Here is a 15,978-nt window from a genome sequence, read left to right on the forward strand (position 1 = left end):
TTAACACAGGATTCCCCCATGTGGGGCAGCATCAGCCATTCTGGTGGCACCTCAGCTGTCAGATCGTCCCCCAGTTCCTCTGTCGTGGTGGTGGTGGCCATTAGCAACTGGACCCACCACTTCCACTGCTGCCAGGGGAAACTGGAGGGACCCTGGGCCCACTGTACCTGGCAGCTCTGCCCCAGAGCACCCCGTGCTCGGGGAGCTTCCCATGCAGAGGGATCAGGGACCCCCCTGGCCGTGGCCACCCCGCGCTGGGCGCCGTGCCCAGAACATCGTGTGCCCGGGCGCGTGATTTAACCACACGATCGTGTTTCCTCTTGAACTTTTGCAAAAGTACTTCAGTAAGGCAGGTCTTGGTGGGTCATGATGGGCTCCTGGGAAAGCCAGAGGCTGGGACTGGCCAGGGGCTGGGTGAGCTTGCTACCCCACTCAGCCCAGCCCCATGGGGACCACCAAAGCTCCCAGTGCCCTCACCTTGGGGCAAGCACAGTATGTTCCCCTCCTTGCAAATTGCTACCATGAGCCTCTTGCCAGCACTGGACTGCCCCTGCTGCCAGCAGGGAAGCTAAAGGCAACTTTTAAATTGTTTTATTATTGGAAAGGTGGTACTGTGAAACAGGCTGGCACTTCCTCCCCACCCCTGAATCTTTATGGAGTCTATCCTTGGCACACACTGACAGCTGTTCCCACCTGCACCACGAGTGGTACAAACCCTGGGCAGCAACACAATGAGACACCTGCAGGCTCCAGCAGTGAGGGGATGGTTCAGCTTTCACTCTGTTTCCATTGTAGTTATTTGGGGATGGAAATACTGGGACCTCAGAGGTCAGAAGTAGCTTTGGTCCCATCCCAAGGGTGTGGCACAGCTGCAACAGACACTGTGCCATGTCTCTACATCCAAGAGAGCTGGAGAGGGAGATGGAATGAGGTGGTCCTTAAGGTCCCTTCCAACCCAAACCCTTCTGTGGTTCTGTGATCCAGCAGGCCATGGCCTTGCATTCACCGTCAGGATGTCCTGTCCTCTCCCCTCCACCACTGCCACCACCCCACTCTGCTCACTGGGAACTGCTTCCCACCCACCTGGTAGTGAGAAGTGGTGAATGATTTTGCAGCAATACTGATGTACACAAGCTCTACACACTCAGCCAGAGCCTGACTCTGTGAGGTTTATTGCAGGGTTTATTAGGCAGAGCTTCCTCCCAGTGATCAGTCAAGGGGGAGGACAGCTGGGGCTTTTTAGTTCCCTCCTAACTTCGACAGAGTAGGTGGTTGCTCAGGGAGTGACACCCAGCGTGGTGATGGCAGCAGGAGGTGACAGGACACTCTGCTCACTCGGTCTCCGCGTCGCTGTCGGGACTGAGGACGTCGAGGGGCTGCACACGCAGTGAGTCGTAGTTGGGCGGGGGGGTGCCGGGTTCGGGGGACAGAGCTTCGCCCCTGGGCAGGGCACCCGTGGGTTCATGCTGGTAGCCCAGGTTGGTGTGAGCCTCCACCAGCTCCGACACTGTGGGAGGCGCGTCTGGGTACCGCGCCCGCGCCCGCTTCTGCTTCAGGCCTTTGCACCAGCTGATCACGTTGATGATGGTGATCCACAGCGAGTCAATGATGATCTCCCCGAACTCAATGAGGCACAGCACTGAGCCACCCATCCAGAACCCAAACTGGCCTCCAAGGCTTGAGAGTAGCCAAACAATCTGTGGGAGAAGAGTGGAGTGAGCCAAGGTGGTGGAGCCCCATCCCCGATCTGCCCCCCTGTGCTGGTGCCAAGATGGGTGATGTCTCTGCACCTGGGACCTGCCCACCACATCCCCTGCTTGCAGGTGCTGCCCTGTTGGGTTGTACTCCCCAGTGCTGGGGACTGGGATGGGAGGTGGAGGGGAGGATGAACTGAGGGCTGTGAGCCGACTGGCGGAGGCAACTTTGTCCGCTTCATTACAGCAAACATGTGAGACAGCAGCCCCAAGGGCTGTGACAGACTGGCTGCTGAGGGGCATCTCTGGCCAGGGCTGATCAGCCCCAGGGAGCTGAGCCCAGCCTGTGTGTCCTGGCTGACTGGCTTCTGTGTCTGCTCTGACAGAAGGACTGGGACAGGCACTCACCGTTGTGGCAGCTGACTCCGAGATGGTGCGGTAGTTGTATTCCTGGAAGTAAATGTTCAGCTTGATAATCCCATTCCTGTGAGGAACAAAAGCCAGCTCAGAGAGGAACTGGGCTGTGGAGGACCCATACCTCTGCTCCAGCCTGACCATGGGACGGACAGACACCGAGACATAAGTACGAAGGGATAAATGTTATGACATAGGAGCTGCCTTTAATGCTGATTTTACTTAACACATTTGAGTTTTCCTGGCCTGGTTTGCAGCTCTGAAGAGCAGAGGATGTGCACGAAGTGCCTTTTGGATCTGCTCTCTGCATCTCCCAGGTGAACATGTGCCAAACCTTGTCCTCCCTCTGCTCTCACACACGCGTGCGCTGGCCCAGAGCCAAGGCTCGTGTCAGTCTGATGTTAACAGGCTCAGCAGAGAAGATAAAGTGCTTGTTCCTTTCACTCACCTGTCCAGAGTCACATTTGTTGACATATCCCTTTCATAAGACAGAATATGGAAAATCCAGTCCTAGAAAAACAAAATCTGTTCAGAATGAGCAGAAGCATCCTGTGCTCCTGAAGAGCACGGAGTCCCGCGGGTGCTGCATCCTGTCCCACGCAACCCCAGCCCTGTAAGCAGCTGAGGGGGGTGCTGTGGACCTCAGTGGGTGGGCTCTGCCACAGCAGGGAGGTGGAGGCTCCTGCCCTGTGAGAAGGCCCCCCTGCACCACACAGGCACATGGTGTGGAAGGTGGGTGCTCAGTCTTGGGCTGTCACAGGCACTTAGAGCAGAACCCCAGGGTGGAGGAGCTGCTGTGGGGAGCTCCCTCCTCCCACCTTGTACCTTGGTTTCTGCTGCTGGTTTGTGTGTGGAAAACGTGGAATTTAGCAAAGAGGTGCTGGGACCTGGATAGCAGCCTTGACAATAGTGAGTGTCCATGTGGCTGGGAACAGGTAACCATTAATGTCTCTTCCAAACCAAGGAATCAGGTTTACCTCAGAGGCTTCTGATGGCCAGTCTGCCATGGAGATGGTCATCTTGTACTGTGTGTCACTGCAGGGAGGAGGGAGAGCATTAGTACAGAGGTTTCCCCTTCCCTGAAGTCCCTGGAACTTCAGTTCTCACAGAACAAACCAGCCCTGCGGAGTTTGCTGCTGTTTTAGGAAGGTCAGGACTGATGGGAGCTGAAATGCTCCACCTTCACAGAGGTCAGATCAGGTGCAGGTACTCACTTGCATGTTTCCTTACAGGAGTCGATGCAGATCTGTCGTTGTTTTATGCTGGATCTCAGTGAGGAATAGCAATATGCTGTTTAGTGAAAACAAAATTGAAATATCTGTTTAGATAAGGATCTGCTTACTGCCTTATATCAATTTCATTTATCAAAATAAATGTTAGGTGTGACCCTGCTGCACAAATTTGCTTTCTTCCCCTCCAACCTTCCTTTCCTTGAGAAACCTGGGCAAATCCCTCAGACAATTTAATAATAGATTAAAAATAAACTGTAACTCTCTGCAGACAGTTCCTGTGGATGTGGCTTGCCAGGGGTCAGTATTTTTGGCAGAGCCCAGCTGCTGCCAGCACGGAGCTGTGCCACCCCAGGGCAGCACTGGAGCCGCCCCTTCCCCTGCCAGGGTCAGTTTGTTTCGGGACCCAAACTCTTCGGTCACAGAGGCTGGCAGTGTTACCCTGTGTTCTTCCTCCCCAGTGCCCAGGGGCTCCCTCAGCCCTCAGCCAGGACCAAGATTTGGCCCCTTCTGCCCAGCACTGGCCCAAGCAGCCACACAGACACGTGTCTCAGGGAAAAGCCATCGAGTGGCTGCGGTGACAACGGCAGCAGGTCCCGCGGGCAGCGCTGGGTGAGCTCTTACCCCAGCCTGGGTTATCCTCGTTGTTGCAGTAATTCACCCCTTTGGGTAAAGGGAACATATAGTGGCCACATCCACAGATCTCAACCATGTGGTTTTGGAAACAGGAGCGCAGGCAAGCCTGGAGAGGGAAGAGGGATGCTTAGGCATCGGCTGAGCCATGAGCTCAGTGAGGCATGAAGTTAATCACCCAAGGCTGGAGTGGGATTCTGGATGAGGCAGCACAAAGCAATAGCAAAGTCTATGAGAAGATAATTAAATTTAACAGCTGCAGGTAGGACGAGCAGAGAATTTCTGTGCGATAGGAAAGGTCTAGAGAGTTCAGAGCAGTCAGGGAGTGATGGAAGAGCCCAGTTTTGCAGGAAGGGCTCTGCAGTGACGTTACGTGGACACAGAACTCCGACAGCATGAGCACTTCTAGGGAATAATGCAGTCCTTCCGAGTGTTTGCTTAAACCTTACACAAGCATCTTCAAAAGTTGGGTAAGGTGATCCAGTTGTTATATTAAATAAAGGCAGAAATATAAAACCACTGCCAGCCCAAAGCCCTCCCAATCTCGAGTTGCATTTGTGAATCACCCCAAAGGGTTTGAGCGTTTCCCTTATTGCCGGATTGCACTCTCCAGAGCTGCTTCTCCCTCTGGTACAGCCTGTTACAAATTAACCCGTGCTTAGTGCTTGCACTCTAATTTTCTACAGTTTCAAGGTTTACAAACACTCAGCTTTCTCATCCCAATTACCCTGCATGCTAGCCAAAGATTTAACTGCTTTCATGATTTTTCCTGAACACCTTTGTTTGATTTAAAAAAAAGGTGTTTTACCTGTATGGAGTAGGAGGTGTTGTATTGGCTGTAGAGGTTTTTGACGGGCACATCAGAGCCATTCATGGTGCAGTCACTGTAGGGATAGCCCATCCGCTCCAGCTCATCCTGGAAGGAAACCCAAACAGCAAACTTTGGTTATTGCTCCTTCCCAGGGCCCTGTGACTGTTTTCCAGAGACTGTAATTCCCTGCTGGCTCTGGCAAAAATAAAAGAGTCAGCAGCATCAGAGCTAAAGGGGCTGCAGCCTCTACCCCAGGCAGATCCAGGTAGGTGTTCAGGGATTAGCAAAGCACCTTCTGACATGACAGAGGAAGAGGCAACAATGACCTGAACCCAATATTCTGGGCTCAATACAGCCCTTTGCCAGGACAGTTACATAAAAGTCTCCATGAACTGCTCCAGCCCCCGGCTGGCGTGTACCTTGATTCCTTTGGTTTGAGCCAGTTCAGCCAAGACTTAAAGCAAACTTGGTTTTGGTCCCATCAGATAACATTATTCTCAGACAATCTGCTCCCCAGGAATGCCACACATACCACCAGCACTCCAATGGATGTTTCCGTCCCAGCCATGGCGTAGATGCCCTGATCCTTGAGGAAGGGAAAGCTCTTCTGTTGATGCAGCATGAGCCTGGCCCCAGCAGCAGAGGACAGGTAGGGGATGTAGTCCTGCTGACTGATGTCCAGAATCAGCTTCAACCCTGGGACACCAGACAAAGCACTTAGAACAGGAATTGTATCGGAAGGCAAGGCTTTAGGGGGGAAAAAGTCTATTTTGTCCTCCCTGTTCCTTGGGGAAAGGTTGGGGTCTGGCTGCCATGGCAGCCTGACCTGTGCAGGAACACTTCTGATGGAGAATGCCCAGAATAGGAATAGCTGGGAATAGTCAGGTGTTGCCTCACATATTTCAACTATCCAGATGTTGCACTTCTGCTACGTGTAACCTTTGTGGTCACTTTGTTTCTGTGTGGCACATTTCCCTTTTGGGAATTATCCCCTTCTGGAAAGCCCCTACTCCCTGTTGCAGTGCTCCAGTGACACAGGAATGATAAATCTGTCCTGAGTGACAGAAATGGGTACCGAGAGACAGACAAACATCCCCCATTTCTGCCTCTCCAGCCCCCTCCTCTGCTGCAGAGCACCCCCTTACCAAACTCGGCTCCAGGGTTGGAAGAATTCAAAGCCTCTTCATCCATGCCCCAGTTAAAGATGTAGCAGTTACCATGGTCTGGGTGGTAGATTTGGGTGAAATTCCTGTAAGAATCATACACATAAAACTGTGACCCTTGGGAAGACTAAAGGGGTGTGAGATAATGCAGCTGGTGGGCCCAGTGCCTGGCAGCTGTGCTGGGGTTCATCCCCCACTGCCTCGCTTGCTGAACACCTGCACAGGAATTCCAGCTGATATCATGTCAATCAATCTGCTGTTGAAAAAAAGGCAAAGCAGGGTACATGTGTGTGCTGGGACACAGCCCTGGGGACAGCACTCCACTGGGACGAGGAGGAATGGTCACACAGGTGAGGGATGTAATTGCTCAGCCTGAGCTGTAGTACCAGGTTTGGGCTGATGTTACAGCTCGTGCTTTGATAACAATTCTCTGTTGCCCTTGCTGCAGAAGGAGCACTGCAGAAGGGCCAGGGCTCCCCACAGCCTGTGGTGCTGCTCTGTGCTCCCCTTTCTTAACACTGGAAATAGGAATTTGGAGTTCATAGAAACAAAGACGTCTAAAATGAATTGTGTAAAAAGGGAGAGGGTCTGTAACTGGGGGCTGTGCTGTCATGACGGATATGCTGACTCAGCACCTGGTTATCACTCAGTACCCTGGGAAGCCCCAGGTGCTGTTAGCCTTGATATGTCATGAGCGAAACAGCCCACCTACAGCTCTAACTCAAGCCAGCACTGTCTCAAAGTAACCCATTTCAGTCAGGATCACTCTGGGAAGTGTTTTTAGAGCTGAGGATCAGCACCAATCCTGTTATTAATTGATCTATACCTTAAAAAGACTTCCCCCTCCCCTTGCTGTTCCACTGGAGGTCTGTTCATTCCTGCTGGGATGGAAAGGGGCAGGGAACTCAGTGTGCACCTACTTGTAGTTGCAGGGTTCAGCCCCATAGAGACACGCCAGGATCATGTCCTCTGCCTGGTAGCCCATCCTGATCCTCTCGTGCAGCGGGACCTTGGAGAGGATGGAGGTGGACTGCAGGATGTACCACTCGGTCACCGCCTGCGCCGCGCTGGTGAAGTTCCGGTACGTGCAGTTGTTGGAGCCCTGATGGCTGCACTGGGGACACAGGGCAGGCAGGTCTGAGCCCCTGTTGGGATGGCAGGGGGGACTCATGGCATGACCCTCCTCCCCACATGCTCGACTGGATGCCAGCCCTGCCTGCAGCTCCCAGGAATTGCGAGGTGCAGCCACGCAGAGCCACGAGCCAGTTGTGACACTTCCCAGCTGCCACACTTGGTGTGCTCACAGGGTCCCTCCCCAGGGATGTTTCACAGCTGGGCAGGCTATTCAGTCAGTCCCAGGGTGACCTTCACAAGCTAGCAGAAAACATCACTTTTGGGCCAATCCTTTAAGGCTGGAGTTCCCCAGCTTCCAAGGTCTGCTCAGACAGGGTCCTTGGAGCCTCCGTGGGAGGAGGGGTGAGGGGTTGTGAGACCATCGTGTGCCTCTGAGCTGTGGATCACAGCAGGAAAGGGGCAGGGGCAGCAGCCACAGCCTCTCCCTGGCATTTTGGGTGCCTGACACAAGGAAGAGGTGAACGTGTCCATTGCCTGGGAGCCTGCGTGGAGCACCCCTGCCCTGGTTCCACCCTTGGCTCAGCCCGCAGCAGGGAGTGAGTCTGGGCACAGGCAGCCCCAGCCCTGGCACAGTCAGATCAGAGACCCGAGGCAGAGCAGCTGTGGGCAGCTGACGGGGAGGAGACATGGATCTCCAAGCTGCATCCCTGCCAAGGTGTCCACATGTCCCATCCCTCATCCCTGCCCACTGTCTCTGCACGACCCCTCTCACCAGCTTCACTGCCAGCTTGTACTTCTTTTCTTCTGTCGTTGTGTTGACTGGGGCAGGTGGAGCAGTGGTTTGGTTCCACGCAGTGGATTCACTGTACATGGTGGTTTCGTTGCCCTCAGAGCTCCAGTTGTCCCCAGCAGTTTCACCGCTCGCAGCAGTCTTGTTGTCCCCAGAAGTCTGGTTGGTCTCAAAGATGTCCAGGATGACAGGATTGTCTTTGTCGTGCTCGTCGATGAGGACCAGGGGGATCTGGTTCCAGAGCTGCAGGTCGAGTGGTGGGGACACACTGTCACTGACGTTCCCTGGCTGCAGGATCCTCTCCAGCGCTGCCTCGATGAGCCTGTCCAGCTCCTTCAGCAGGGGCTTCACCTCTGAGTACCTGAGGGACAAGGAGCTGTGACCAGGCAGTGTCACGGCACTGGGGACATGTGGCAGCTCGCCTGGCTTGGACCTTCCCGGGGACCTCGGATTGCTGCCTAAAATTTACTGGAGGGCAATGGGAGCTTCCATGCGGAGCACAGCCAGCTTGGCATCCCAGAAACCCACAGCCAGCCAGAAAGGCAGCAAGAGGGTAAAAATACGGAGTGTTGCAGAGGTGAACCTGCCAGCATAGGGTTGAATTGATTTTAGTTCAGTAATTCACTACAGTTTACACAAGCAGAGAAAAAACTACCCTAAAGCAATTCCTGTGTTGGCTGAGGGCATCTTGTCTTGGGCTGCACGGTTGCATGGATATGAATGTAAAGCAACTCTAAATTTAAAGCAACACTAACAAAAATCAGTGACTTCTTTGAAATCACAACTGAGTTCTCTGCAGCTCCTGGCAGACATGGCTGTGTAACCAGCTCTTAATGACTGGAGTGTGAGCAATAAAGAGAACATTCACAATGAGGAAAGGGAAGAAAAAGAATTGTGGGGAAAGATTGAAAGATTGATTTTGGCTGTGACAGGTGAGCTAAACTTGTTTTTTTTTAATGAGATGAGGAAAGTTTGCAGGGAGAAAAAACCTTCATTAGATTGGTTGGTATGGTACAGAAATTTTGCTAGGAAGAAATTTTCAGCTGTGAGGGTGGGGAGGCCCTGGCACAGGTTGCCCAAAAAACTGTGGCCACCCCATCCCTGGAAGTGTCCAAGGCCAGGTTGGACGGGGCTTGGAGCAACCTGGGCTAGTGGAAGGTGATCCTGCCTGTGGCAGGGAATGGAATGAGAAGAGCTTTGAGGTCCCTTCCCACCCAAACCATTCTGGGATTCTATGAAATCCAGGAAAACACAGGCAGATAAACCCTCCTCTGGCCCTGAGCCATTGGCCCTTGTATTGTTCTTCTTTATTTGGTTTTTAGTGCCACTTGGTGAGTCAATTGATGCTCCTAAGGTGACACTTGAGACAAGACCAGGCCTGCAGTACCTCACCCTGGCAGTGTATCTGAGGGGTTAGAGCACAGATGGGTAAACTGGGTGAATCAAAGCTTACTTGAAAGGGTTGGCATTGCAGACAGTGACTGCAGGGAACTTCATGGTCTTAAAGCCGATGGAGAGAGATGAGGTGACATTGTAGGACAAGTAGGTGTTGATGAGGATCCCCCACTGCCAGAACACCAGGGATGCAAAGAGCAACGTTAGGAAGAACCAGATTAATTTCTTCTTTGGCCCCTCCTTGATGATGCGCTTGGGGCCGTGGGTGTTGGTGTTGTCGCAGTACCAGACCAGCAGCTCCTTGTAGGTGTAGCCGGGGCCCTTCTGCAGGCGGTGCAGGGCCCGCACCAGGTACTTCTTCAGGTTCATGCTGCTGCCTACCAACAGAAGAAAAGACATCAAATCAGCTCTGTGGAGGAGCAGGGCTGTGCCACACCAGGTGCACCTGCACTGCCAGTGCAGCAGAAGTGGGATGGTCACTGTGGTGGCACAGCCCTGGTTTATAACCCAGGAGAATCTCAGTGTGGACGTTCTGCAGGGTCACACCTTGGCAGTGACACATGCCCCAGCCTCCTGGGAGGGCACAGAGGAGCTTTGGCATTGGTAGCTCCAAAGGTGGCAAATGCTGGTGTCCCTGCTGGCCCCACCAGAGCTGAGTGACCTGAACCTGCAGGACATATCTGTGCCTGGTGACTCTGAGTGTGGCCACAGGCCCCGTGGTGTTGCAATGCCCCACCAGATGCTGCTCAGTGAGTGGAAATGCTGTGTGCACACTGAGACAGCTGGAACACTATCCCCAGCCTCATCCAACACTAGGTGGACCAAGCAGTACATGCAGGAGCTGGCTCGGGTAGAGCTCGGCCTCACAGCATTCGGGGTTCAACCTCACAAGGGGCTTAAGACAATTTTTCTTAAAGGTAAGAAGTATTAGAGTGCACCCAGCACTTGGAGGGGCAGCAGAAGAGGAGCTGGAAGCAGCAGCACCTTTCCCAGGACCAGCAATGCTGTCCAGGGCTGCTGCCTACCAGAGGAAGGACAGTGGATTGTTTTTTTCCACCAAATTCCTTTGTCTGTCAGATACTATCAGTATGACCCGACCCCCCCCCCCCCCAGGTGAGGGATGCTGCATACTTGACATTCATTTTGTGAGTAAATAGAACATTTTGTGCTATTTTAAGGTGAGAATCTGTGTTACTAAATCTTAACATCCTGAGGCAGTATTTCAAAATGAACCTGAGACGGCCACTCAGAATGTTTTTCAGATTTAAGCTGCAAGAGAGCAGAGTTAAAGATTAATGCCGGGAATAGCCCCCATCCCAGAAGGAAGAGAGCTGGAATAACGCAGTGATAGTTCACTAGGGAGCAGCACTCGGCAGGGCATGGACGAGAGTGACACGGGGTTACTTGCAGGTGAACAAAGATACAGAAGGCAGTGAGGGGTGCACAAAGGGCCTGGGGAGTGGAAGCAGCTGGGCCCTTTGTACTTTTCAAAAAAAAAAAGGTAATACTAATTCCTTGGTCTATTGGCCAGATCTGTACAATCCCTGAGTAGCACATGCAGAGTTTGGTAGCAGTATAAAATCCAATAGATTTTTGAAGTCTCACTCCATGGTCCAAACATAGATGATGGTTTCACTGCATCCCTATTACCTGTGACATTAGATGTAGGTGACACCTTAATGGGAGAGGACTTCTGAAAGAACAAACCCCAGCTGCTTCCTCTCAGATCTGAGGGCAGGCTCTACTCCCATAGGAAAGAATTTTGTTCTCCAAGCAACATCTGTCCTGGGAGCTGGACCCACCATCACCAGCTCATCCTCTGTGACCTTGTGCCACAGAGGTTCCCTCTGCCATTGCTTGAGGAGGATTTGCTCATGAAAGGAGCTGATATTACACCAGACCCTGGCTGGGTTTTGGGCAGGGATATAAGGAGAATGGGAACCACAACCTCAGCCTCTGCTGAATTCCCAGTGGCTGCTGTGCCTGAGCCCCTGCAGTGTGAGCTCAGCCCTTCCTCAGCTGTACAGAACAGAATTGTCAGAGCTCATTTAAATGTAGGGGGCCTAGGGAGGCAGATAAGGAAATATTTTCCAGCTTTGAAGAAATCCAATAGAAGATTTTGATTAGACTGAAATTACAACTCCCCCTGCCCTGTGTGGGGCAGGATCCACCCGGCTGGTCCCAGCTGGCCACGTGCCCTTGGCTGTCCCTGTTGTCACCAGCTACTGGCCTGGTCAGAGCATGGGTTCCTGCCATGGGGTACCCCCACTTGTGTACAGGTCTCTCTGGGTTACTCACCAACCTGCCATTGCTGGGAGAAGTTGTTATTTCTTCTCATATTGGATAAAAGAAATGGTACAAAGCAAAGCTGCACTTGGCTGTACCTGGATTAGTTTTGTTCAGTGTAATTTCTCACTTTAACGGTTTTCTTCTTACCTTTATTTCCAGAGTGTTTCCAAACAGAGTTCTTGTTCCTTTCTCACAGATGGAAGGTCCTCCAGGTGAGCTGCCCAAGCTCCTGTTTGTGGGGGCTCCTTCCCCTGCACAGCACTCAGTGCTCAGGGGCTGGAGATGCCCAAAGGGAGGTTGGTGCCAGATTTGGTGCCAATTTGGAGCGGGTCCCGCTCTGCTCCATCAGTGGGCTGCACCTGAGCAGAGAAGTGACAAATGAGGGACAACAAGACCCACCCTCCATCGGTGCACAGAGAACTGTCACCGTTCCCAAAGCCCCTCCAGAACGTGGGAGCAGAACAGTGGTGGAGCAGGAGCTGAGCAGGGCTGGGGGCTCAGGAGATGCCACCCCCTTGATGGACTCACAGCCCTGAATCCTTCGTAGGTGGCTCAGGGGAATCAGCACATGCTTCCCATCTGCTCCAGGCTGCCCTGATCACACCAGGGGCATCTGAACTGACTGTTGGAAGCTGACCCCAGGGACACGAGACCCCGCAGGGCACAAGGTGCCAGGGGTCCCTCTCCTAGCAGCACCCACGCCCTGTTATGACAGAAGCCATCCTAAGATAAACCTGCTCCTGGTTCCAGTGGGGTTTCTCTGTGCTGTGGCTGTGTCCTCCCTGTCCCCAGCAGCCAAGTCCAGCCCTGCCTCATCCCAGCATCATCCCAGCTGAAACTCCTCCACCTCACTGTGAGATCAGACTCCCACATTACGAAACAATTGTGGTGGCTGTGTTGAATCTCCTCTGGGATTTTCCTGGGGCAATTCCCACTTGAAAGAAATAAAGGCATAAGCAAACCTTCGCACAGTCCTGGAAGTTCCAGGGTGGGACCTGGGCTGCAAAACCACCCCAACACTACCAGCCTGATGCCACTGTGATTGCTCAGCACTTTCTCTACTGGGACACACAGCATCATCCCTCTGATTACCAGCTGTTCACCTGACATCTTCCCCCTGAGCCTGAAGGAAGGCTTTGTTTTCCTCGACAAGACATTCATGCTCTCTAGTGGTATTTTTTCAAATTGGAGAAATTTTTTTCATTACCTCACAAGTTTACAGGTTGCCAGTTTGAAAAGTAGAGCAGTAATATGTCAGCAAGCAGTGAAAGCCCATCCCCAGGTGGAGTCAGATCTCCAGCAGATGCTCTGCCTTGTTGGTGGTATGCAGGGAGAGTGGCCACAGCACAGGGCTGGCTCCAATGCCCACAGCTCCAACCCACGCAGGCGCCTCCACGTCCAACCCCAGCAGGCACGAGTACAGCACTCCAGGAGTATTTACAGTCTGGGAGCTTAGATAGCACTCGTCTGACTCTGTGCCATGTGTTGCACTCTCTGTCCCCTCTTCCCCTGCCTAACCCTGTGTTCCCCTCTGCTCTGGAGACAGGTTGGGAGAACTGAGAGTGTTCAGCCTGGAGAAGAGAAGGCTCCGGAGAAACTTTGGAACCCCTTCCAGCGCCTAAAGGGGCTCCAAGAGCTGGAGAGGGACTTGGGACAAGGGCTTGGAACAACAGGACAAGGGGAAACGGCTTCACACTGACAGAGAGCAGGATTAGATGTGATATTGGGAAGAAACTCCTCCCTGGGAGGGGGGGGAGGCCCTGGCACACATTGCCGAGAGAAGCTGTGGCTGCCCCAGCCCTGGAAGTGTCCAAGGCCAGGTTGGACGGGGCTTGGAGCAACCTGGGCTAGTGGAAGGTGTCCCTGCCCGTGGCAGGGGGTGGAACAAGGTGACCCTTAAAATCTCTTCCAAGCAAAACCATTCTATGATTCTATTGTTCCCATGATGTCCCTCTCTCCGAGGATGATGATAAACTGTGCTTCTCACATGCCAGGACGGTCACATTGCTGAGAGTTACTCTGTTGCTTGGGTGAGGAACAACAGGAATCCTGGATCATAAGCAGAGCAAACCCCCACCCACCCCCAAACAGCTCCGTCCACCAGGATGCCAGGAGCATACTCTACCTCACTGGGAGACACCATCCTGGGGGACATGGCACATTTCCAACACCAAACCAAACACTGAACTATTCCACAAAGTTGTGGTTTGTTCCCATCTCCTTTTATCAAGAAGATTAAAGAAACCCCCTGTGTAAATACAGCTTAAATCTGAGTGACCACCCCTGGCTGCACACCGGGTACATCCCAAATACCTGCCCAGAATGAAAACCTGCCCCACTGCTGCAAAACCAGGCAGAGATCGGGTGACTTCAGGTCCATATCAGTGTAAAAGACACCGTGACCAGCCCCGTCGCGCCAATCCCTTCGGCCCCGAGACGTCGACGAGGGATGCCCGCATCGTCTAGAGATGCCCGCGGGCATCCCTTGGCGGCGCCGCGGGGCCGAAGGGACCGGCCAGCACCGACCCCGCATCCCCTCTCCTGACCCCCCCGCAGTCTCTCCCCGGTCCCCCCGTACCTGCCGCCCGTGCGGCTCCGGCAGAGCTCCCGCTGAGACCGGGACCGGCCACGCCGCCTCCCCTGTCCCGCCCCGTCCCGCCCCGACGGGGCGGCTAAACCCGCCCTCCTGCCGGCTGGAGTCGCTCCCAGGTTAGTCCCGGCTCCTTGAAACCTTGCTTTGATTGTCTCGTAACACATCCCAAGGAATGGCAGCTGATTCTGCTGCTCCTACTCCCGTCATGCCAAGACCACCAGACACAGGCAGTGCCACAAACCTCACAGATTCACAGAATGATTTGCGTTGGAAGGGATTTTAAGGGTCACCTTGTTCCACCCCCTGCCACGGGCAGGGACACCTTCCACTGGCCCAGGTTGCTCCAAGCCCCGTCCAACCTGGCCTTGGACACTTCCAGGGCTGGGGCAGCCACAGCTTCTCTGGGTGACCTGTGCCAGGGCCTCCCTCCCCTCCCAGGGAGGAGTTTCTTCCCAATATCACATCTAATCCTGCTCTCTGTCAGTGTGAAGCCGTTTCCCCTTGTCCTGTTGTTCCAAGCCCTTGTCCCAAGTCCCTCTCCAGCTCTTGGAGCCCCTTTAGGCGCTGGAAGGGGCTCTCAGGTCTGGTGGCCATTGCCCTGCAGCAGGTCACAGTGTGTCTCAGTCTGGTTTGAGATGTCCCTGGTGCCAGGACATCACCTTGCTGCTTTGCCTTCCCTGGTGTCAGCTGTCCCTGTTGTCAGGCTTTTGACACCCGACCTCTGTCTGGTTTTGCAGCAGTGGGGCAGGTTTTCATTCTGGGCAGGTATTTGGGATGTACCCGGTGTGCAGCCAGGGGTGGTCACTCAGATTTAAGCTGTATTTACACAGGGGGTTTCTTTAATCTTCTTGATAAAAGGAGATGGGAACAAACCACAACTTTGTGGAATAGTTCAGTGTTTGGTTTGGTGTTGGAAATGTGCCATGTCCCCCAGGATGGTGTCTCCCAGTGAGGTAGAGTATGCTCCTGGCATCCTGGTGGACGGAGCTGTTTGGGGGTGGGTGGGGGTTTGCTCTGCTTATGATCCAGGATTCCTGTTGTTCCTCACCCAAGCAGCAGACTTAATTAATCCCTCAGGGGGGTTGGAGAGACATACTCCCCCAATTTGTTTTCTGTATTTTCCTACCCCAGGGCCAGCCCACTTTGTGCCATGGGCCTCAGCCCAGCACCCCTGTACAAACACATCTGGAGATAAAACCTTGAGCATCTTGAGAGACAGAACAGTGAACACACAGAACAGTGAACATGTCCAAACCTCCTCGGAACCATAAATCACCACTGAGAGCAGAGCATTGTACAGGGGAGCGATTTCCTCTCGGGAGAAAAGATAATGGCAGGTTCTTGTTCAGTCAGGACTTGGTCAGACTTTCCCAAATGTCCTGTGTTCTGTTATTTGGGAACAAAGGGGATTTTTATTTTTAACTGCCCCAAGTGTACCTTGTGTCATTGTGTCAGGAGGGGAATGTGGGATTGTGTTTGAGCGGTATCTCCAACAAGGGAAGCTGGAACAAACAGGTTTGATGGACCAGGACTTACCCAGTTCCTCTGTCCTGTCACAGTAATTGCCCTCCTATAGCTACTGATTTCCCAAAGAACAATGTCTATTACCAGCTCTGGCTGCTCCAGCACTGGAAATAGTGCAGGTGGCATTTGCTCTGGGGTTTGGAACTTCAGCTGCAGAGCCAGCAAAGCCAAATGACCTTGAGTTTGGCTTGACTTTGCGTTGTCTCTCTCTTGTTTATGAGAAAGTTTATTTCATAAGCAAAAACCTTCTGCTGACAATACAGCTGAAACCCCGTGGGAAGCTCCCCTGCACCCCAGGCATTGTGTTCACAGCAGGGTGTTGTGCTGGTGTGATGCACTGCTGACAGCAGCTAAATACAGCTGGGACAT

The 15,978-nt window shown here is 53.2% G+C and overlaps 1 protein-coding gene across 1 annotated transcript; it reads right to left on the minus strand.

Annotated features, from left to right (window-relative positions):
* Positions 1–1,149: 1,149 nt before the first annotated feature.
* SCNN1B (sodium channel epithelial 1 beta subunit) lies at positions 1,150–14,141 on the minus strand. The gene is made up of 14 exons (XM_027668002.1): positions 14,071–14,141; positions 11,640–11,851; positions 9,262–9,580; positions 7,791–8,169; positions 6,865–7,058; positions 5,927–6,030; positions 5,314–5,477; positions 4,779–4,886; positions 3,962–4,079; positions 3,323–3,398; positions 3,086–3,143; positions 2,557–2,618; positions 2,103–2,178; positions 1,150–1,697 (listed from the first exon to the last, which is right to left on the minus strand). The coding sequence occupies exons 3-14, from the start codon at positions 9,570–9,572 to the stop codon at positions 1,332–1,334; spliced, it is 2,016 nt and encodes a 671-aa protein (XP_027523803.1). The 5' UTR covers positions 9,573–9,580; positions 11,640–11,851; positions 14,071–14,141; the 3' UTR covers positions 1,150–1,331.
* Between the last annotated feature and the right edge of the window lie 1,837 nt (positions 14,142–15,978).

This window comes from Corapipo altera, unplaced genomic scaffold (genome assembly GCF_003945725.1).
Source record: "Corapipo altera isolate COAL_440 unplaced genomic scaffold, ASM394572v1 104b, whole genome shotgun sequence".
Classification (NCBI taxonomy): domain Eukaryota; kingdom Metazoa; phylum Chordata; class Aves; order Passeriformes; family Pipridae; genus Corapipo; species Corapipo altera.

What these genes read in the sequence shown, in the direction of transcription:
- SCNN1B (XM_027668002.1), bottom strand. Translation starts at nt 9,572, where the DNA reads ATGAACCTGAAGAAGTACCTGGTGCGGGCCCTGCACCGCCTGCAGAAG. An exon ending in CAACCCTGGAGCCGAGTTTG is followed by an intron (nt 5,478 to 5,926) that starts GTAAGGGGGTGC and finishes CTGGTGTCCCAG; the next exon opens with GGTTGAAGCTGATTCTGGAC. An exon ending in ACACCTCCTACTCCATACAG is followed by an intron (nt 4,080 to 4,778) that starts GTAAAACACCTT and finishes TTCCCTCTCCAG; the next exon opens with GCTTGCCTGCGCTCCTGTTT.